At 38.2% G+C, this 22,836-nt stretch overlaps 2 protein-coding genes and 1 long non-coding RNA gene across 3 annotated transcripts in view; 2 read left to right on the forward strand and 1 right to left on the reverse strand.

Annotated features, from left to right (window-relative positions):
• The window catches only part of LOC309476146 (uncharacterized protein), a 122,742-nt gene that overhangs the window by 84,220 nt on the left and 15,686 nt on the right, over positions 1 to 22,836 (reverse strand). The window lies entirely within an intron of this gene.
• Positions 1,739 to 7,580, forward strand: LOC309474899 (uncharacterized protein; the record flags this gene model as incomplete). The annotated part of the gene is made up of 8 exons (XM_082137518.1): positions 1,739 to 2,033; positions 2,123 to 2,443; positions 2,533 to 2,652; positions 3,634 to 3,942; positions 4,103 to 4,414; positions 4,504 to 4,815; positions 6,127 to 6,432; positions 7,003 to 7,580. The coding sequence occupies 8 exons, from the start codon at positions 1,739 to 1,741 to the stop codon at positions 7,062 to 7,064; spliced, it is 2,037 nt and encodes a 678-aa protein (XP_081993644.1). The 3' UTR covers positions 7,065 to 7,580.
• LOC309474980 lies at positions 12,394 to 13,900 on the forward strand. The gene is made up of 2 exons (XR_014197450.1): positions 12,394 to 12,466; positions 13,788 to 13,900. It is a non-coding gene; the product is annotated as an uncharacterized lncRNA (long non-coding RNA).

Consider the following 22,836-nt stretch of genomic DNA (forward strand, 5'->3'; position numbering starts at 1 on the left):
GAGTGGGTTAGACATGATTTTGACTATTTCATTCAGTTTTGTTTTGTAGAAAGCCTTTCTTTAAAGTGAATTTCGTTCTGTATAAATTGTATCTTAATTTTAATACATTTTTCATCAACGAATTGCGTGTATTTAATAAATAAGAAGCAAATATAGCAGACAAAGGCTATAATCAGAGGCGCCGCCGCGGTTACTTGCACTGCACGATAACTTAAGCGGATCTCATCATAAATTAACCGAAACTAAGTGTATGCCTCAAAGAGAATATTAAGAAATATATCTAAAGAACGCTTGAAATGTCTTTAAACGAAACAATTCAAAACAAAAAGAAATAGGCAACACTCTGATGTAATCCATGCATTTCTCCATATATGCGCATTCACTACGGAAATGGCGATCGTCAACTTCATCTTTGCTTCATCTCAACTTCCCTGGCGCCACCCCTGGGTTTAAATTGGGCTCGGGCTCATAACATACAGTTAATGTGTCGGGCCGGGCCGACAAAGTCAATTCGCCTCATTCGGGCTTCGCGTCTACCGCGCCGCGCGACACGCATCGCGCCGCAGGACCTCTAGACGCGCGTAAACGCGTCTTTACATTGACTTAACATTGAAATCACTCACGCCAGACACTCAAGAGTGAGTGAGTAATCAAAAAACCTTTGCTTAGCCTCAGTTGAGTAAAACACCGTATGTGCAACCTCAGCACTAACTCTGCTTGTCATCATAGAAACAGATAATCAGATTGTGATGTTTATTCCCGCTTCAGTAATATGCTGCATATGCAGCGTAAAAAAAGACCTGCAACCGTCTCGCAAGTGTTGATAGGCTATTACTCGTGAGGTGTAACCAATCATATAGCGCCGTGGGCGGGACATTGAGCAAGTCTGCAGAGTGGTGGTTACAGAGAGGCTGCGGAGCCAGTCAAAGTAGCGCATTTTAAAATAAAAAGGATTTTAATCAAACCACGGATCCGTGATAAGTTTTGTGATCCGCCTCGCCACTAGTGTAGTAGCACTGATCACTTTGAGGGGGGGATAAATTTATCCCCACCGGGGATAAAAATAATTAAGCAGAGGCAGGGATACATTGACCAGAAAGGGGGAAATCCCACGCATCCCCCCCGGCAAATCGCACCCTGGTTATAACTATAGGTTATCAACATATGATAAACTCATCATAAATTGGTTAAAGATACATTCATGACGGAATGTACATTCATTCATTCATAGCCTTCATACGGTTCACACTGCTTCTGTTTTGTTATGCAAATATTGCGCAATCATTCGTGAACAAATTCCACAATGACAAGATCTATTTTCATTTTATGATGATATTTAATTCTATAGCCTAGTGTATTCTGTAGTAATAGTTGGCTGTTCTAATAGGATAATAATAATCGCTATAAGATTTAAATATCGACTGCGTTACACTCTTAAAAATAAGTTTCTTTATTGGCATCTATGTCCATGAAGAAGAACCACACCAAACTTTCTATTGCACAAAAGGTTCTATACATTATTAAAATTTGCACTATGAGTAACATGTTTTTAAGAACTGATCACTGAAAGGTTTTTTGAAGAACCAGAAATTGCTCTTCTTTCTTCTATGGCACTGCTGAGAAAACCCTCCTTTTGGAACCTTTATTTTTAAGAGTAGCCTAGTTTACTGATATTGAAAACTTTCAGCTATATTTTGTTTTTTTATATTTCTCAGGTGTGTTTGGGGAGACAACACAAATGTCAGTGAAAGAGGGAGATTCCGTCATTCTGCAGTCTAATGTCACTGAAATACAGAGAATATTTTTGTGGATGTATGGATCTCAAAACTCCATTATCGCTAAAATCGAGGGCACAGCTCAGACAGTCTCATTATATGATGTTGATGATGGGAGATTCGTGGACAGACTGCAGTTGGACAATAAGACTGGATCTCTGACCATCAGTGACATCAGAACCAAACACTCCGGAGATTATTATATAAAGATCATCAGCACTGAGACCTTAGTCAATACATTCAGTGTTACTGTCCATGGTGAGTAGCTCCGATAGATCTATATTGATTATATAGTTCAGGCCAATATGTTTGACTTTTTACCATAACTGTTCCTGTTTGTTTTCCAGATGTGATTTTTGCAGGGTTGGAAAACAAGAGAGAAGGAGATTCTGTGACTCTACACACTGGTGTTACTGATTCACAGAAACATGATCTAATACGGTGGACGTTTGGAACTACGAATCCAGACACTTTTATAGCTGAAATGAACATAAAGATTCATGAGATCACATACAGTCCTGATGAGAGATACAGAGAGAGAATACATCTGGAAAATCAGACGAGATATCTCACCATCAGAGACCTCAGAACCGCAGACGCTGGTGTTTATCAACTACAGATCTCCAACAGTAAAGAGACCTTATACAAGAGATTCAATGTTTTTGTTGGTAAGTAGCTCATGTTTGATCATGTTAAATGAGCATTTCCCTTAAATCCCACAATAAATGTACTTATTCTAATGACTTTCTCTCTGCAGCCATTCCAGATCCAGGTTTGTCCGCTGGTTATATTGTGCTGATTTGTGTTTTTCTCCTGCTGTGTGTGGCTGTAGCTCTGGCTGTGATTTACTACATGTTCAGATACTCTAAACGGAAAGGTAATCATTATCTACTGCTAATATAGCAAAAGGAATAATCCTATATGAGAGTTTTAAAAGTGTATTTAATTTGCATAACTATGTTTTTTTCAATTGAGAAATACTGTATCTTTAACAAATTATTCAGTGGGTGATCTTAAGAAAAACAGGAATTGATTGTAGCTGGAAAGCAGTTTGTGATTCTTGTTCCCACTTAAGATACAGGAAGTTCTATAATCCTAGAAATGCATTTTAAAAAGTGACTGTTACAACCTTATTTAATATCTAGAGGGATTAAGGAATGTAACATTAAAATAATGAGCGTGTACTGGAAAACATCAAACACATCACCCGATTGAGTTTTAGGGAAGTGATTTATTACAATTAGTCTCAACATGAGAAGGACACCTCAAAGTAATTAGTTAGATTATAATAAAGAAAGGTAAAGAGAAAAGAACTAGATTTGTGCCAAATCAAAGAACTAAGTAAAACCAAAACCAGTCTTTCCATCTGTCAATCATCCGGGCGACGTCATCGTCATCATTGCTGTTGGATGATGATTCAACGCGGCTACAACAATGAGGGCCATGTGTCTATAAAGAGCGCACCTGTGTTGGAAAACCATTTTAAAATATATTGAAAACCAACAGAAAAAAAGAACATCCCTTTATTAGGATTGCACCTTAAAATGCTACTTATTTATGCAGATCACTAGGAGATTTTGCAGTTTTTTGCTGTAACATCTCCATGATGTTGAGAGTCAGACACAAACGGTGTCAGTAAACAACGCTTTTGAATTAAATTGAAAACTAATATCTGAGTGAATATCTGTTTCTTGTTGGAACAGCTCCTTCATTGCAAATGCATTCTCACTGTTTTGGAGCAAAGCTATTATTTCTGATGGGACTTCAGACATTTAGTGGTTTATTCGTAAATTTTTCTTTTGAATTTTAACTATTTGAAAAATCTGTTAAAACTTTTTTTATCTTGGTGCTGAGACAGAAAATAAAAAAACGGTGTCGGTGACGGAGGGAAATTCTGTCACGCTGAAAACCGGTGCAACTGAAATCCAGAGAGAGGATGAAGTACTCTGGACATTTGGACCGCAGGACATGGTCATCGCTCAAATACAGAAAAAGGCCAGTAACATTTCGTACGCCGACGACGAGCGGTTCAGCGACAAACTGCAGCTGGACCAGCAGACTGGAGATCTGACCATCAGCGACATCAGGATCCGAATATCTGGAGATTATCAGATGCAGATCACCGGCAGCAGAGCCAAAATCAAGAGATTCAAGGTTATTGTACGAGGTATGTGGGTGAAATACTTCTAAAACTCTACAGTGTTGTCTGTAAACGTGTTAATTTGTTCATTTTACACTTCATTGAGGTCTAAAGTGTGATTTGAGTTGTTCATCTGCACATATCATGCACATAACATGCTTTGTTTCTATTTCTTTATGAAATGAAGTGGACACACTGAAATTCACGGAGGGAGAGTCTGTCCATCTGCAGACTGGTATTACCGAAATACAGAAAGATGATCTGATTCTGTGGAAGTTTGAACCTAAAAACGCCCTCATAGCCAAAGTTGATGGGCAAACCAATGAGACCAGCGTCTACGATGTTGACGACGAGAGATTCAAAGACAGACTGGAGCTGGACAGTCGAACGGGAGATCTCACCATCACAAACACCAAAAGCAGCGACTCTGGAGTTTACGAAGTACAGATGAAGAGCAGCAATAAAGCCTCATACAAGAAATTCAACATTCTTGTTTGGCGTGAGTAGCTCAAGATAATCACAGTATTGATAGTGCGGTTTACTTTCACATTCACATGTTTCTTCTATATGTTTCTCTCTCTTTGGCAGTGAATACACTGAAATATACAGTTGGAGATACTGTGACTCTACAAACTGGTGTTACCAATCTGAAGAATGATGAGCGGATACTGTGGAAGTTTAGCGATAAAGAAACGTTCATAGCTGAACTCAACGCAGCCACCAATCAGGCCTTATTCTATGAAGGTCCTGATGGGAGATTCAGAGACAAATTACAGTTAAACCAGCGAACTGGAGATCTGACCATCAGGAACATCAGCAGAGCACATTCAGACGTTTATACACTACAAATCACCAGAGGCAAAAAGATCACATGCAAGAGATTCATGGTGATTGCCCACGGTGAGTGACACAATCATATTTAGCACTGTTTTGATGCTTTTAATGGTCTTAACACAGATTATTAATAGTTAAAGACACAAACAACTGAAAAAAAACAAAACAACCTGATCTCACAGGAAAACATAACTTTGTTACAAGGCGGCACATTTGTATGAATTCGTACACTGTAAATCCTACAAAAACGTAAGCATGAAGGTCCACCCCTAACCCTATATCTTAACACTTGGGTTTAAGCAGATTGTACAAAAACGTACACATTATATTGTATGTATTTATATGATTTAGCTAATAATTTGCCCAAAACGTAAAATAGTTACAAATTGTCATAAGTTTGAAGATATTTGGGCTATTATTTAATCTGGTGGATAAAGCAAGGAATATAATAAATAAAAGTCCACTACTAGAAGATGATCGACAGGCCATGTTTTCCCCCTCTTTCCCCTTCTTTACTCAAACATCAGACTTTTTAACGCAGGAAAGAGGTGGCAACAGTTTACACAGGAATCTTGTGAAAAAAATTCAAAATTCTGCTGAAATGTCGTTCCAGCTGACAGGAACGTTCTTGGATCTTTAGCTGACGCTCTGGCAAGGTTCTCTCAAAGTTCTTCCAGTAACATTAAATAGAATGTTCGTTCAAATTTATCTGTTCTTCAAAAATTTACTCAAAACGTTAACATAAAAACATTATTTATATATTGTTCATGGAATGTTTTTTTCTCAAGTCTTAGTTAGCTGTTCATACATTTTTTCGGAGTTAAAAAAAAAAGTATTTACCTTTAAATTACTAGACATTATAAAATCATCTTTTGGTAAAGTTTGACTTTTTTTTTAGGTTTTTCCATGTATACTGAAGCATTCCTCGCAATCCATTCATTCCTAAGGGGGTCATGGGAAGGATTTTTTACTTTATTTTTTATTTTTATTACAACCACATAAACTCCTCGAATTCAGTCACTCGTGTTTGTGTGTGTGTGTGTGTATTTGTGGTTCAAGTGCGACAAAAGTCCTAATTTGGGAATATTTGCAAAACATTCCTAGAACATTTTTTATTATTATTATTCTAGAAACACTGGTTTTGATTGTCCAGGTTAAATAAATAATTGAAATGTTCCAAATCCAAACCTGTATAGATTATTTATGTGGAACACAGAAATCCATCACAATATTGAAGAAAATATAAATATTGAAGAAAATGTACCCTCTTGACCTCCTAATTAATCAGGTAATCGATGTTACCGTGGCAGTGAGCTCAGATCACCTGTTATAATGTCCATGTTTTTCTCTTTTTTCCGATGCTGCGACAAAATAAAGAGAAGACTGTGTCAGCGACGGAAGGAGATTCGGTCACGCTGCACAACGAAACTGAAACACAAGATGATGATCTGATGCTGTGGCTGTTTGGAGCTGAAGACAGACTCATAGCTAAAAGAGAAACAAATAAAAGGGCCTGTACATATTATGGTGCTGAAGGGAAATTCAAAAACATATTGGATCTGGATCATCAAACTGGATCTCTGATCATAAGAAACAGCACAACTGAACATGCCGGAGTCTATAAACTACTGATCATCAGCAGCCGAGAGACTAAATACAAGAGATATAAAGTTACAATCCGTGGTGAGTAACATGGTGATCTTTTTTATTTTGGCTCTGTGTACAGACGCTCTGAAATGAACATATTGCTGTCACGTCTTGGTTTGGTTTTGTTTCATGTCAGTCATGTTTCATGTCATGTGATTCCCTGTTAGTCATGTGATCCTGCCATGTGTTCCCTTGTCTGATGTGTCATGCTGTCATTGGTCCATTGTTTCATTGTTCATAGGTGTCCTTTGTTTAGTCATTAGTCTGTATTTAAGCCCTCATGTTTGCCATGTGTCTTTGTCAAGTATTGTTTCCTTTAACCACTGTTTGGTAAGCGTTGTGTCCGTGTATTCTGTTTGAGCACGTTTCAACAAGCTCACCTTCAGTGGACTACTTTACAATTGGATGATTTATTTTCAAAATTGTCCTTTAATTTTCTCAGTTCTTTACGGTTTGACACTCAGCACTGTATTATTTTGAGTGTTTTTGATCGGGTAAGTGGTAGGAATGCTTGGTTTATTGGCTGTTTGGTTTATTGGCTGAACATTGACACTAAAGTAGCTGTGACATCAACCTTTTTAACCAGTATTCTTTGTTTTCTTACAGAGAGAGAAAGAAATACAGACAGCGGGGATGAGCAGGAGGGTATACACTTAATACAAATATAACTGTGAATTTTTGCACATTTTGTATGACATTATGTAAACAATTTTAGAGAATTTATTGACTTATTTTAATTTGGTGCTTGTGAACATAAATGTGATCATAACTGAACTTGGTTCAACTGGTTAATTTAGATATTTATGTTATATATTTATGAATTTATTACAGTCCTTAACTTGTTAGTGTATGGACCTTATATGTACTGTATGGCAGTGATTTGTTACTGTGTTATGTATTAGACAGTGCTATATTTCATATTAGCTGAATGCATGCATACTGACTCTTGTCATTGGACAATGATTTATAATTGGTAATATTATACATTTTAATATTAATGAGGTTCTAATGAGTCTGGTTCGAGGTTTATTCCATTTCTGTTTTGTTTTTTTAATGGTCTTTTTGTATTTTACTTATTTTTGTGTGTGTTTTCCTTGGATGAATGGCTTTTGTTTTATTCTCATTTCCAAGTCATTTGTATAAAATTCTGTTCAATTAATAAAAGTTTATATAAGATATAGATATACTGCTGGTATTAATATCTTAATATCAGTTTGTTACCTACGATCTGATGAAGTCTTTTCTGGAAAAATAGCAAAAACTAAAATATTCTCTAGATTAATTCAATAAGATAGTCAATTAATTCACCTTAAGGTACAGTCAAAATAACCATTGTTTGTCACTATTGACAAGGGATCTTTTTTGCCCATGAAATTTCACCAAAATGTTATACAAAATGTATTTTTTTTTAAACAACTTTACCTACTTGATATTTTGCTCTCCTTAAATGTAAAAATTTATCTAAAAAACTACATTTTAGCAAACTCCTTAGTTAATACATTTTTCCACTACGATGGACGGCATATTTTCATTGTTGTTGGTTTCTCAGGGACCAATCAGTGACCAGACATTACTCATATTAGAAAAATAAATTTGTTTCCAATGGTCTGAAGGAGTTAATATGTCAAGACCTTTACGTATAAACAATTTAAATCTCCACTTAAAAAAATTACTTCAAATAGTTAAGTGCTCTACTAAATGTATTTATTGTTTTTGATTAAACTGGATTAAACAAGGTCACAAATCTTTAAAATGATTCAAAGCAGCCCAAGATTAGATGTAAAGTTTATTGTAAATATTTCTTGCCATGTTAAAAGCTGATAAATGGAGGATGTTTTTCTTTCATCTTCTCAGTTTTCCACTTATATCTGAAATGAACAAAATGGCACAAGAAATAAAAACAGTATTATGAGATACAGTCATGACATTGATTGCTTGTTAGTTCCTTATGTAAAGTTTTATTATAATGATGATATAATTGCACTTACTCCACTAATCCAGCTGCTGTAGGCAGACACACGAGTGAAGACTGTTGGCTTCTGGTAGGCATTACAACCCAATGATGACACAAAGCTGGTCACACCACAACAGGAGACAAAATTAGACATTTTACTGCAGTATGAAGCAGTTCATGATCTGTTTGCAAGCTAGTCTTTCTCACCTGGCATCCAGACAAGCTGCCGCCACCAGCGCACACCATGGAGCTCTTCACGGTGCTTCCCCACCAGTCGCTACGAGAGCAGGTACTGTGGTCCACCACTGGCAGGTAGGCCTGTTTCAGCTGAGCGGAGAGTGACCCACCAGCTAAATGATCACATCCAGGAGAGGAAGGAATCAGGAATCAGTACATTCAATAAGATCATGGATGTTGTGTTGATGATGTAAGTCCTGGTAGTTATGCATGAAACTTATGTCAAAAACTCAATAGAGTCAAGTATGCTGCTTTGATATTAACTGTAATTGTAGATACAGTAGTTGCATGTGTGGCATTAAATTTAATGTGCAATTGTTGATATATGATGTGTTTTCTGTCATTAGTGCAAACAATAAGGCAACACTGTATTTTAAGGGGACGTAGTTACACTTTACTACATGTACTTTTATATTACTACTATAGTAATAACAGTAAATTATGCATAATTACAAGTAACTAAGCCTAAACCGAACCCAGTAACACTTTATTTTACATTGTCCTTGTTACATGTACTTATCATAGTAATACTAACCCTAACAGTAACTATGCATAATTACATGCAAATAACCCTCAACCAAATCATAATCCTACCCTAACCCTTAATATTACTCGGTACTTAAATATAATTACACTGTAACAATGACACCTTAAAATAAAGTGTAACCTCAAACCCTAACCGTAAGTAGTTAATATAGTAGGCTACTTGTTTAGGTGAGTACAATGTAACTACATCACCTTAAAATAAAGTGTAACCAAAAATAAATAAATAATAAATAGAGAAGGTGGTCTGACTGAACCCTGAGTGGAGAACATCAAATATTGATCTGAGTTTTTATTTCTTATTTTACCTGTATTACTATTATCTTTAAATCTTCTGCTAATAAAAATGATCCCAAAAAAACTGCAATAATATATTATACTACTACATAAGTCTTCTAAATGTATTTTGAGTACAAAAACTGTTAGTTTAATCGGCTTGGCAATGGTATTGTTGTTTGTTTTTCTGTAACTGTCGCCACAGTCGTGTATATGTTGTATGTTATACGCACCCAGAAGCCTCATTATTTCTGTTCCAGTTGGGGTGGATGATGACTTGACTGACGGTCATGTACTGCTCGCGACCCTCGTGGTTGTAGATGTCGTGGTCGCCCAGGACAATATGCCAAGTTCTCGAGCTGCACGGAAAACAAGTTCAGAAACACATAAGTAGAGAGTAAGAAACAAGTGAACACTTTTTTATTAACGTCTTATAGCAGCGGAATTTCCATTGGCTGGTCAATCAGTTTGAAAACGGTCACAAATTTAGAAACGACACTTTTGTTCTGCAGTATGAATTACAGATACTCAAGTTTACTGTAATTAAGTCGGTTTTTTAGAAATTGTACTTTGAGTATAAAAAGTGTAATTTTACTTTTACTTGATTACATTTTAAGCGATGTATCGGTACTTTCACTCCGCTATTTTCCTTCTTTTTGTGGTCGGACTCGTTACTCATTACATGCTCTCTCTGTTAATGGTTACTCTGTAGTCTCCACAAAGTCTTACGGACCCTTCTGGCTTTAAAACCGACACAACAGGTGCTGCCCACTCAGAGAATTTCACACATGCTGAGTCCCAATTCGCATACTATCCGTCCTAAATAGTATGCGAAACTAGAATTAGTACGTCCCAAATCGTAGCATGTTGAAATGAGTATTCCAAAGATACCCGGATGGTCTACTATTTCCGGTTAGAATTCGAAGTGCAGATCAATGCACACTCTCGGCTAATATTGCCCACAACCCATTGCGTGCGGGAGGGAGGAGCTTTGCGGTGATGATGGTGATGTAAACCTGGCAGTCGGATGCAGCAACGGAGATGCGCCCTCAGTTTTTAAGTGTAAGAATTCAAATGTTTAACCCTAATTAAAGTTATATTTTATTATCTCGTAATATTAATGGGTTTATGTTGTGCCAAAAAAGTACCGTGTTTATCTTGTAGGGTCCGATGAAGATACCGAGCGCCTCATTGCAGGCTACAAAACAATAAATAAAAAGGCTCTAGTACAGTGTCATGCAAGTGTCTTTTTTTATGTATTTCTTTTGATGTTTCTGTCTGACTTATTTGTACACTCTAAAAACTGCTGGGTTGTGTTAACCCAATTTTGGGTCAAATATGGTCTCACCCAACGTTGGGTTAAAAAATGCAATTTAAAAATGGACAAATTGCATTTTGGACAAAATCAAAAATGGACAAAAATGCAATTTAAAAATGGACAAATTGCATTGGTTACATTAAAAATGTAAACCAACGGCTGGGTTTGTCCATTTTTAAATTAAATTTTTAACCCAACGTTGGGTGAGACCATATTTGACCCAAAATTGGGTTAACACAACCCAGCAGTTTTTAGAGTGTAGTAATACTGTGGCTGTACATATGTTAACTTTATCAGTCCAACCAAAGAAACATGGTTACTACCCAGATAGCAAGCACATTTGGGCCGATTCCGGCTGAAATGCGTTACTGTCGGCTCAGTGTCGGCATCGGTGAAAAGATAATGGGCCAGAGTCGTGCCGACTGTGTACACAACACTTCTGGCTGACATACGGCTTTTTATGAAGGGCCAGTGTCGGCTTAAAGCAATTTTACTCGCGCTGGCTCATACGGCGTTTTATGAGTGGGCCAGTGTCGGCTTAAAGCAGTTGTACTTGCGCTGGCTCATATACGGCGTTTTATGAATGGGCCAGTGTCGGCTTAAAGCAGTTGTACTCGCGCTGGCTCATATACGGCGTTTTATGAGTGGGCCAGTGTCGGCTTAAAGCAGTTGTACTTGCGCTGGCTCATATACGGCGTTTTATGAATGGGCCAGTGTCGGCTTAAAGCAGTTGTACTCGCGCTGGCTCATATACGGCGTTTTATGAGTGGGCCAGTGTCGGCTTAAAGCAGTTGTACTCGCGCTGGCTCATTAACGGCGTTTTATGAGTGGGCCAGTGTCGGCTTAAAGCAGTTGTACTCGCGCTGGCTCATTAACGGCGTTTTATGAGTGGGCCAGTGTCGGCTTAAAGCAGTTGTACTCGCGCTGGCTCATATACGGCGTTTTATGAATGGGCCAGTGTCGGCTTAAAGCAGTTGTACTCGCGCTGGCTCATTAACGGCGTTTTATGATGGGCCAGTGTCGGCTTAAAGCAGTTGTACTCGCGCTGGCTCATATACGGCGTTTTATGAGTGGGCCAGTGTCGGCTGAAAGCAGTTGTACTCGCGCTGGCTCATATACGGCGTTTTATGATGGGCCAGTGTCGGCTTAAAGCAGTTGTACTCGTGCTGGCTCATATACGGCGTTTTATGAATGGGCCAGTGTCGGCTAAAAGCAGTTGTACTCGCGCTGGCTCATATGCGGCGTTTTATGAATGGGCCAGTGTCGGCTAAAAGCAGTTGTACTTGCGCTATTACTCGGTATAGCTGTGTGTATTTACCATCGGCCCGAGTTCGTTTTGTCACAAGCGGGCCACTTGAAAAAAGGTTTTGGCGGTTACCCAGATAGCACACGTCTATTTGATGTGATGTTTACATCTGGAAGACGTATTTTCAAGAGTGTTTGCTCATCTGCAATACGTCTATAGGACGTTTCCTGTCAGATGTCAAATAGACGTTTAGAAGATGTCAGTTTAACATACATTCTAAATAATTACATCTTAAAGACATCTTCTAAACGCCTATTTGACATCTGACAGGAAACGTCCTATAGACGTATTGCAGATGAGCAAACACTCTTGAAAATACGTCTTCCAGATGTAAACATCACAACAAATAGACGTGTGCTATCTGGGTAATTTAAATCCTGAGGATCCTGCAGACGCAGACCAACGTTTCGAGAGGAATCATTCATCTGAAAAACGAGTAAGTAATTTATCCATTAATCCATTCATTTGTTGTTATAGTGCTGTTTGATGTATTAACGTTAATTGTCAAGATAAATATAGTGTTTATATATATATATATCTCTAACGTTAGATCAGATGTTTACGACGATAATACGTTACTTCAGAATATCCATTCGGTCCCGGAGAGAGTGTTGATGAGCTACGGTCTCTTTTTAGGATAAATTTGAGGTTTTCTTTATTAGAAAAACTGCTGTGCTGTTGGCTGTTGATCAGTGCACTGGATTTTGGCTAATGAAATGATATTGAGTTATATTCCTGTGCTCAAATTTAGTCAGTCAATTCGTCTTTTTCAACGAGTGATTAGTTCATAGGAGTCGAATCATAAGAGTCGGACTACGCTTTCGGCGCCATAGTTCTCTATACAGGCGACTCTTTCTGTTTTGATTCATAACCTCTCAAAAGAGTCATTTATTTGTGAATCGAACTACATTGACCACAGTGTAGGCTACTACACCCGCGGAGACAACGTGTAGGCTACAATCTGAAATAAAAAATAAGATTTATTTGGTTTTAACACTCCTGTGGGAACTCCGAAATGGAAAAGCGTTATAAGAGAAGCTGCAAAATAAGTGCAGCTTCTTAATTCATTGTCTTTGGCACGTCTTGTGTTCTTGTGTTCTTGAATGTAGCGTAATCTGCTTTTATTTATTTATTTATTTATTTATTTATTGCGTAATCTGCTTTAGAGCAGGTGCATTTTAGAGTTAAAGAAAAAATTAAAGCGTATATATCACTGTGTAATGTTATTAAAATGGTAGTTCTTGACATTTTGCTGCAGAGGGGATGTTGACTTACAATAATTATGAACGCACTGTTTGGAATCTGACACTTTTTACAGATATTTTGGTAACACTACAATAATTGGTTTCATTCGTTAATGTAGGTTTAACTACATTAGTTAAGATGGACTAAGAATGCACAATACTTAAAGCATTTATTAATCTTAGTTCATTTTCATTTTGACATGCAAAAGTTGTAGGCTATTTGTTAAGATTAGTCAATGCACTGTGAACTCATTTTTATTATACATTTTTATTGTATTTTTGTTAACTAATGTTGATTTAACTAAATATACTGTAACAAATGTATTGTTCATTGGTAAAGTTAGTTAACACATTTAACTAGCCTAATTTTAACAATTGAGACCTTATTGTAAAGTGTTACCGATATTTTAAACTGCTGTGTGAACTCTGGCAACAACATTTGTTAAACCTATGTGCTTAAACTAATGCTTAAGATCATATTGACCTCACAATATCTATTCCTTTATTTAAAAGGTGCAGTTGAGAGAAACCCTCACAGCTAATGCTGCTGAGATGGAGATCGAGGGATCATGGACTGGCAGCAGATCGAGGGGCAGACACAAGATAAGTTTAAATCTATTTAAAAACACACACCTCTTTAACCTAGCATAAACATAACACACTCACACATTTCTAAAATGCACATCTGTTAAAGGATTGTTAGGCTGCATAAATTCGGTCAACCAGAACCGGAAACGCTTCCCATAACACTAAATGTACTTGTTACATCGTAAGAAGAATGGCATCTACGCTAATGTTAGTCTCTCTGTCTCAGTCTTATCCCAAGGTTACTGTATTCAGCCAGATCTAGTCCATATCCAGACCAGATGATGGACCTGCACCCTCAGATGACCACAACAGCCCTGAATGCCAGACCAGAACATCACGACTAGATGAGACCTAGAAACAAACGGCGTGAAGACCCCTTTGACACAACAGTCCTCGGCACAGTCATCGGATCAGATCCACGAGAACCAGACCAGTCCTCCGCACAGACCCAACGGCCAGCTTCAACTCAATTGAGGTTTTCACATTAGAGGTTTTCACATTGGAGCTGTGAGTGTAAATTTTATTGTACAAGTACAAATATCTATTGTACAAGTTCTCAAATTCACATCTACATGCTCTCGAGTTTTGCTACTCTTTTCCTACCTTCAAGCAAAAGGAGCTGAATAAAATACTCTGAATGATATCAATCCACAATCTGACTTGTGAAGCGGCCTGGATCCTAACACACACACACACCATGTTTGTTGTTTGATCAGAGGAGAACTGGCCCTTCGACTGAGCCTGTTTTTCTTTCTCCATTCTGTCACTGATGGACTCTGGCTTGCTTAGTTGGGGACACTTATTCTTAATAATATTGATCTGCCTGCATTAATAATGACACCATTATATGAGAACTGAACTGAGCTGGACGATGACATCACTGTTTTCTGCAGAGCTGCTTAATAATGAAAATGAACACTTTTTTATAATTGATATACTTTATACAGTTATTGAACATAACTGAATCAACACTGAACTGAATTCAGCTGAACAATGACACTATTTTCTTTTTAGAGCAGCTTTACAGCCAAATTGAACTGTTTGCATCATTGATCATTGTCCTGTTTAACCCTGTAAAGCTGCTTTGAAACAGTCATTACTGTATATAGCGCTATATATTTAATGGTGACTTGACATTTGCAAAAGGAATTTATTTAGTGTTAAAGAGAGTGAAAGATAGTTTGTGTGTGAAAGAGTGATGTTTTTCTTTTAATCATATACAGTAAATATAATTTACTTATTATCTTGTAGTTTAAAAATTGTGTTGTAAATAAATGTTAATAGTGTAGGCTATTTGTTCATTGTTAATACATGCTTATATTAAAGTGTATTTGTTCATTTTATAATAAAAACCCTTAATCTTTTTAAATGGTTGAATTTGTGTTTCACTGCCAGTTTCTGGGCCACATCTGGCCCGGGGACCCAGCCGACTCTCAGCCAGATCTGTCTTACAGTGCCTGGGCCAGACCTGGGCCATATCAATAAATGATAGTCATTTAACAGGGTGTGGACCACATCTGGCCCGGGGACCCAGCCGACTCTCAGCCAGTTCTGTCTTACAGTGCCTGGGCCAGACCTGGGCCATATCAATAAATGATAGTCATTTTACAGTGTCTGGGCCACATCTGGGCCAGAGGAGGTTGTTTGAGTCCGTTTTCAGTGTATTGCGCCAGTTTTGGGCCGGGGACCCAGCCAGAACTGGGCCAGAATTGAAGCAAGGATGAGGCCCAGAGGTGGGCCAGACAAATTTTGCTATGTGGGTACACTTTTACTATAGTAAAAGCATGGTTCATTTTCATCGGGGTATTTTTAAGTATTATACATAAGTATAAGATTAAGTATAAAATACGTTAAACAATAGTTACACTATAAACTTTAAATATTTTAACTCAGAAAATAAGTAGCGCTAGCTTTCGTTACACACATTTGCACATGAACGTCAGAACCAGCCGCCTCACAAACGACCTGCGTTTGGTTGATCTACGACGACGCCCTGCTTCACTCCTACATTTGGTAAACACATTGTAAATGTATTGTGGAAAAAAAGATGGGAATAGTAAATAAAATTATATTGGATATATAAGAATGAATGAAATGTTAAATGTTTTGTTAACAGTCGCGGTGTGCGTAACTAGGCAACCACGTTCAAGTTCACGTTGCATGACGTCATCGAAGTATGTCCCAGAACGTGCATACTCTTTTGCTACACACTCAAAAGTATGTACTTTTTCATCACAAAAAAAGTACATACTTTTAGGTCGTAGTATAAGTAGGCGAATTGGGACTCAGCCACGCTCTATAATAGAGCTGGTAAGTCCCGCCCCTTCCGCAAAACCCCGCTGGACCTCAAAGTTGAAAAACCGTCAATGCAAGTGCATGGGAGAAAATAATTATTTTCTGGTCCCGTTTGAATTGTGCCATGAATGTGAACATATGTTGTCTGTGAATTTTTTATATAACTTTTCGTGTAAAGAATGATACAATTTAGTGGGTAGAAGTTTGATACGGTTAGACTTTGTGTGAGAGCACTTTGTGGACTACAACTCTCGACGCGTTTGAAACGTCAACACCACTAGCACACGGACTAGCTCACGGATCCCGCTAAAGTAAGTAAGTAAGTAAGTAATCTTTATTTATATAGCACCTTTCACAGACAAGGGCCACAAAGTGCTTCACAACACAGTTTAAATCAGAAACATGCAATGAAAACAACACCGAAATCATAACAGCCCAAAAAAGTAGCTAATTAAAAGCTTGAATAAATAAATAAGTCTTAAGATTACTTTTAAAAGTATCCACAGAGTCAATAGAGCGTAAAGAGAGCGGCAGACCATTCCATAGCCTAGGAGCAACAGCCTGGAAGGATCGGTCACCTCTAGTCCGAAAACAAGTGCGTGGAGCCTTCAGCAGAGTTTGATTCACAGACCTCAGAGCCCGTGCAGGGGTATACGGCTGAATTAGATCGCTGAGGTAGAAAGGAGCCTGACCATGCAGGGCTCTAAATGCTAGAACCAAAATTTTAAATTGGATCCTATAAGACACTGGCAGCCAATGAAGCTGTTTTAAAATGGGATATACGTGGGTCCTCTTGTTAGTACGGGTCAGAATTCTCGCTGCACAGTTTTGCACTAATTGTAGTCGAGAGAGCTCTTTCTTGTTTAAGCATGAAAACAAACTATTACAATAATCCAAACGTGAAGACACAAACGCATGAATGATAAGTTCCAGATCATTACGTGCGACCATATTCCTAAGTTTAGAAATGTTCCTTAATTGAAAGAAACAGTTCCTTGTTAGCTGCTTACAGTGCTGGGCTAATGACATATCTTTGTCAAAAATAACTCCCAGGTTGCGAAGACTTGGCTTCGCAGACTGGCCTAAATCGCCCAGGTATTGTTTAATCCCCGGAATTGCATCATCAGGTGCGATAACCAGTGTTTCCGTTTTGTCTGCATTTAACTGCAGATAGTTTTCACTAAGCCATTGTTTAATCTCCACTAGACAATGGAGCAGAGAGTTTAACTTCTGGATTTCAGACGGCTTAAAGGAACAATAAAGCTGGATATCATCAGCAAATAAGTGGAAAGAAACATCACTAAACCTTTTGATAATCTTTCCCAAAGGAATCAAATACAACAAAAATAAAACAGGGCCCAAAACAGACCCTTGAGGCACTCCACACAGCAAATCCACAGACTCAGAACTTATTCGGTTAGCTGAAACACTAAAGCTACGCCCTGATAGATATGAGGAAAACCACTGAAGGACTGACCCAGATAGTCCTACTTGATCCCTCAGTCTTTTCAGCAGGACCTGATGGTCAACGGTGTCGAATGCTGAGGACAGATCCAAGAGAACTAGAACAGTGCATTTACCAGAATCAGCAGCCATCATAATATCACTAGACACTTTCAATAAAGCCGTTTCCGTAGAGTGTTGTTTACGGAAACCAGACTGAAATGGCTCATGGATGTTATTTTGTTCCAGGAAGAATGTAAGCTGTTCACAGACCACCTTCTCAAGGATCTTAGACAGGAACGGGAATTTTGAGATAGGCCTAAAACTATTAAGATCTGTCGGGTCTAAGCCTGCTCTTTTTAATAATGGCTCCACTATGGCATGTTTAAAGGCACTGGGAAACACGCCAGTTGACAAAGAGACATTAACCATTTTGGTAACACAAGGGCCAATTACCTCAAACACTTTTTGAAACATGGCTGTGTCTTTGATGCACTTCATCGCCTTCTTTCAGGGAGAGGACAAAATCGTTGAAGTTGGTGAAAACCACAGGTAAGTCAACTTTATGGGGTGACGTCACATAGGCGACATGTAGTCTTTCTCGTTATGTCTCTTCCACAACTGCTAGCCGAAGAATCATACCATATACTGTCAAACTCGTAACATGGAGAGTTATATAAAAAATTCACAGACAACATATGTTCAATTCATGGCACAATTCAAACGGGATCAGAAAATAATTATTTTCTCCCATTCACTTGCATTGACGGTTTTTCAACTTTGAGGTCCAGCGGGGTTTTACGGAAGGGGCGGGACTTACCAGCTCTATATGGTCTTTAATGAGGCTATCAAGTTCAGCTTCAACTTTCTCTCTCAGCAAAAGGCAGTGACCTTGATTTAAAAAAAAATTAGGCTTTGCATCACTTGGTACATGAATCTTAGCAGTGGCTCCTTTTAATGTTCCAAGTTCCTCTTTGAAAACTGTTTCATGTTTCCTTAAGATGTCTTGCAACAACTCTGAGCTGTCTTTAATTTTACTCACTTTTTCCAGCTGAGTTCCAGGTCTATGAGCCATGATCGTCCTGATAAATTAGGCCCAGATCCTGCCACCACCACTGCTGTCAGTTCTTTGATAAGCCCTTTGTGTTTGACTTTAACCTTGGTAGTGCCTAGAACAGGGGTCTCGCCCAGGGTGTAATTCAATAAAGAACCGCCACTGCATCCCACCATGCCAGCCATGTTCTGTTCAGTCAGTACTTCAGGTGGTAACGTTAGCGATTAACTTTCATCAGCTCACCCAGTTGGCGTCTGCTTTTTATTTGCACTCAGGAAACAGCTGCTCCATAGTTCTGACTTTTATCCTCGTCACCATTTGTTGTATCGTAGATTAGGGCTGTGACGGTATGGGATTTTTTCTTACCGTGGTAAAGAAGCAACAAATCTCGCGGTTTGGCGGTTAATCGAAAAAAAATTTATTAAAAAAAAAAAAATCACCCGCGGCCGCGTCACACACTGCAGACGCGATCAAGAACGCATGTAGCTTAAATGACAATGGAAATGAATAACATAAAGCAGTATTCTTTATTAACAAATAAACAAATTAACATTTATATTAAATTGTAAGTATTAATAATTAACTATTAAGGCCGGCGACACACTGGCTGCGTGGTGTGAGTGTGGCGTTTCTGTTGCGTGTCAGCTGCGTGGCTTTTTTTTTATGTCTTTGCACACCAGAAACAGCGCTGCTGCTGCTAGGTGACATATAAGCCTCATTGGTGATATATTCGACATATGGGGAGAGAGTTGTGGAAGGCCTATACTTAATGTTAAACATAAATATATAACAGCAAAGACAGCGTCGGCAGTATTGATGGCAAAATAGGCTACAGAATATTTCGTTCTGTATTGACAGGTGCAATATTTGAAAATCGATAATATTTTTTTTAATTACATTTATATCTGCATTTATGTCAAAACCTAAACTTTCAAACATCAAAATGTAATTTATTAATATGTATTCATGTCAAAATGACATACAAAATTTGTTTTTCCTATTCTATTTTGCCAGGAAACGCTTCCAACAGGCTTGCATGAAAAATAGGCGTCGGTTCTATTTCTAGCATGCACGCTTTTTTCCGCGCGGCTCGTGCCGCAACTGAGACGCGCGTCTCACGCAGGCAGTGTGCAAGCTCTAACCTGTTAACATGGGAGCCGAAATAAAAACGGACACGCCACGCAGCCAGTGTGTCGCCGACCTAAGGTAGGTGTGCTGCACTTAAGTCCAGCAAACGCCACAGGATGGTTAATTTTTCTAAGATGTGGTCTTAAGTTAGTGGTATTTCCTCGCGAGACGGATACTTTTGTGCGACAAATACAGCATATTGCCTTGTCCAAATTCACCGGCTTCCCCTTAATTGTCACCTGCCTCAAAGGCGACACAGTATTTGGCTTAGACACTAGATTCGTGGCTATTTTTTAAATCATTCGGCTAGCGCCGTCAACTGTTATTGCCTATAGCCTACCACATGAGAGAGATCGCTGCTTGCAATTAAAATTTAACTCCAACTGTTCACGTTATGCTTGTCTTTTATGCCTGTGTTTGTTTGTATTTAATTGAACATTATCTGTAAACATCACAAGTACTGAAACCTAGCAGTTAATTAATAATAATCAGACACACACAAAAAAATAAATCCCCCATATGTTTAACGGACTGTCCCTCCCTTGCGCAGGAAGCGGTTTTTTTTTCTCCAGAAGCACTTGAACATGGGACTCGCAGAATACAGTAAATTATAAGCAAATATTAATGTGTTTATTATAGTTCATATCACACACCATATGCACTCCTGTGACTTTCAAAAAAAATAAATAAAAAAAAATAAAGTGCGGTGATGACCTCACACCTTGTAGGCATCTCATTAACGCGATATTGCGGTGATGCGGTTATCGTCACACCCCTATCGTAGATACCAATTAAAAACGGAAACTTCTGGATGGTCTCTTTTTTATTAGGGGTGCTTTTCAATATCCCTCCTCATCTCCTCTCTCCTCCGTCCTCCATCCTATGACCCGGAAACCGATCGAGCTCAGCCATCTTGAAGGACATCTCAATTCTCTAATTGCACCGCGAGGAGTCGAGGATCGAGGAGTTAGGAGGCTTCCTGAGGAGTCATGAGCGAGGATACACAGGTGTATCCTATGCGGAAGAGTTTTATCGACTTAAACGTGACGCACGTCTAAATTCTCCTCCCCCTTCACATCGGTCACAATCATTTTAATTTATACTTTACCTTTGCAGTTTATATAAACCACACATCTCACATATTTCAACAGGGTATTTTGCTTTATTATTATTTATTATGAATTTCTTAAATAAACAAACTTCAACAACATAAGGGCAGATCCTTTGAGCGCTGCTGATGACGCGATTAAGTGACGCTTGAGTGATCAAGTATTCCAATGTTTAAAAAAAAAGTTACATTCGATTCCTCCGTCCTCGCGTCTTTTCCTTGCAGCCTTCCCTCGCATCCTACAGGGGGCGGAGCTGAGACGCGAGGAAAGGAAGCGAGGAAAGGAAACGAGGATGCACAAATAAGAAATGAGAAGCACCCTCTGACTCGTCTCTGTAGTCAGCAACACACACTGCGCGTTCTTCTCCAAAAGTGCTACAGCCCACAAACACAGTGCGCCACCGCCCCCTACTGGACAAACACACCTGTAGCCGTGTAAAATGTAAGGGATGATGCCACCCTTCTAGAACATTGTGCATTTACGTTTAAATTGTAACATATTTAATGGAATTACAGTGTAATTAGTGTTAGCTCACAGTTTTTGCCTTATTCAGTGCATTAGATGAGGGGAACTGATAATATTAATGATTCTCATTTCTTTATCAAAACACAAAAACTGGTACAGTTGGGGAGAGAAATTAAATTTGGTATTTTTAATCTCTCTATTTAACCCATCTCATGGTGTGTGATGCTAAACACTCATGTGAGTTTCTAAAGGATTTTGAATTCTTTGCACAGTTATGATGAACAATTATATTTTATGTGCAACAATAGCATGCTTAGGCTCAGTGGCTTTACGCCTAATATTAAATGTGTTTTTTTTTTAAACAATATGATTTAAATGGTGATGAGTGTACTGTTGTGATGTATTTTAAAAAGATGGATGATAGATATTCTTACATTTTTCTGACAAAGAACAAAAGATGTAAATTACAGTATGTACAATGTTTTTTTACTTTATTAATTGTAGTGCACAGTGTTTATTATAAGGGGGTAGAATCCGCAGCTCATTATAACTACTCACTACACATGAGTACTTTTAAATGAGCTACTTTTTACTCTTACTCAAGTAGTTTTTTGGACAAGTACTTTTTACTCTACTCACACTACATTTTTTGGAATGTAATGGTACTTTTACTTGATGTTTTTTCAGTAGTCTTTCCACCACTGATCTTAGTTAATGTTCATTTCAACATTTAATAATACATTATTAAAATCAAAAGTTGCGTTTGTTAACATCATTTAATGCACTGTGAACCATCATAAACAATGAATCACTATTTTTATCAACTAATATTAACAAGCTTAATAGACGATTTAACAGTATTGCTCATTGTTATTTATATTTGTTACAAATATAATATATGTTCTTTTTTTACAAATGAACATGAAAAGTACCCAAATAAGACTGAACCTGTAATTGGTAATTTAATGGAAAAGTGTTAACATTTCTTCTGACGTCTAAGATCTCTCTTTTTAATTTCTCTAATTGTCTCTGTTTCTCAGATTCCACTGGAAAAGGACTGAATGAATCAGCAAGTATAGTGATGACACAGATTCCTGATGGAGTACAGCAGGGGACGAGTTCAGTTTGATGAGATGAGACACACACACACACACACACACACACACACACACACACACACACACACACACACACACACACACACACACACACACACACACACACCTGTGTCAATCACTCTGACATCATCAACAATGGAGCTCCGTCTTTTTTATCAGCCTTTAGAATCTGTCCATTAAAGTGAGAAATGACCCCTGTGCTGTTGTTAAAAAGTGACGCGGAGGGTGCCAATACGTGAGTTGGGAGTGAGAACGTGTTGGATTGTAAGTGGAAATGCTCTTGCATTATATAATATTTTAGGCACATGTCAGTTTTTATCAAGGAAAATGGTTTGTTTCTTGTCAAAGCCTTCAAAACATTT

The sequence above is a fragment of the Leuciscus leuciscus genome (assembly GCF_965113295.1).
Source record: "Leuciscus leuciscus genome assembly, chromosome: 15".
Classification (NCBI taxonomy): Eukaryota; Metazoa; Chordata; class Actinopteri; order Cypriniformes; family Leuciscidae; genus Leuciscus; species Leuciscus leuciscus.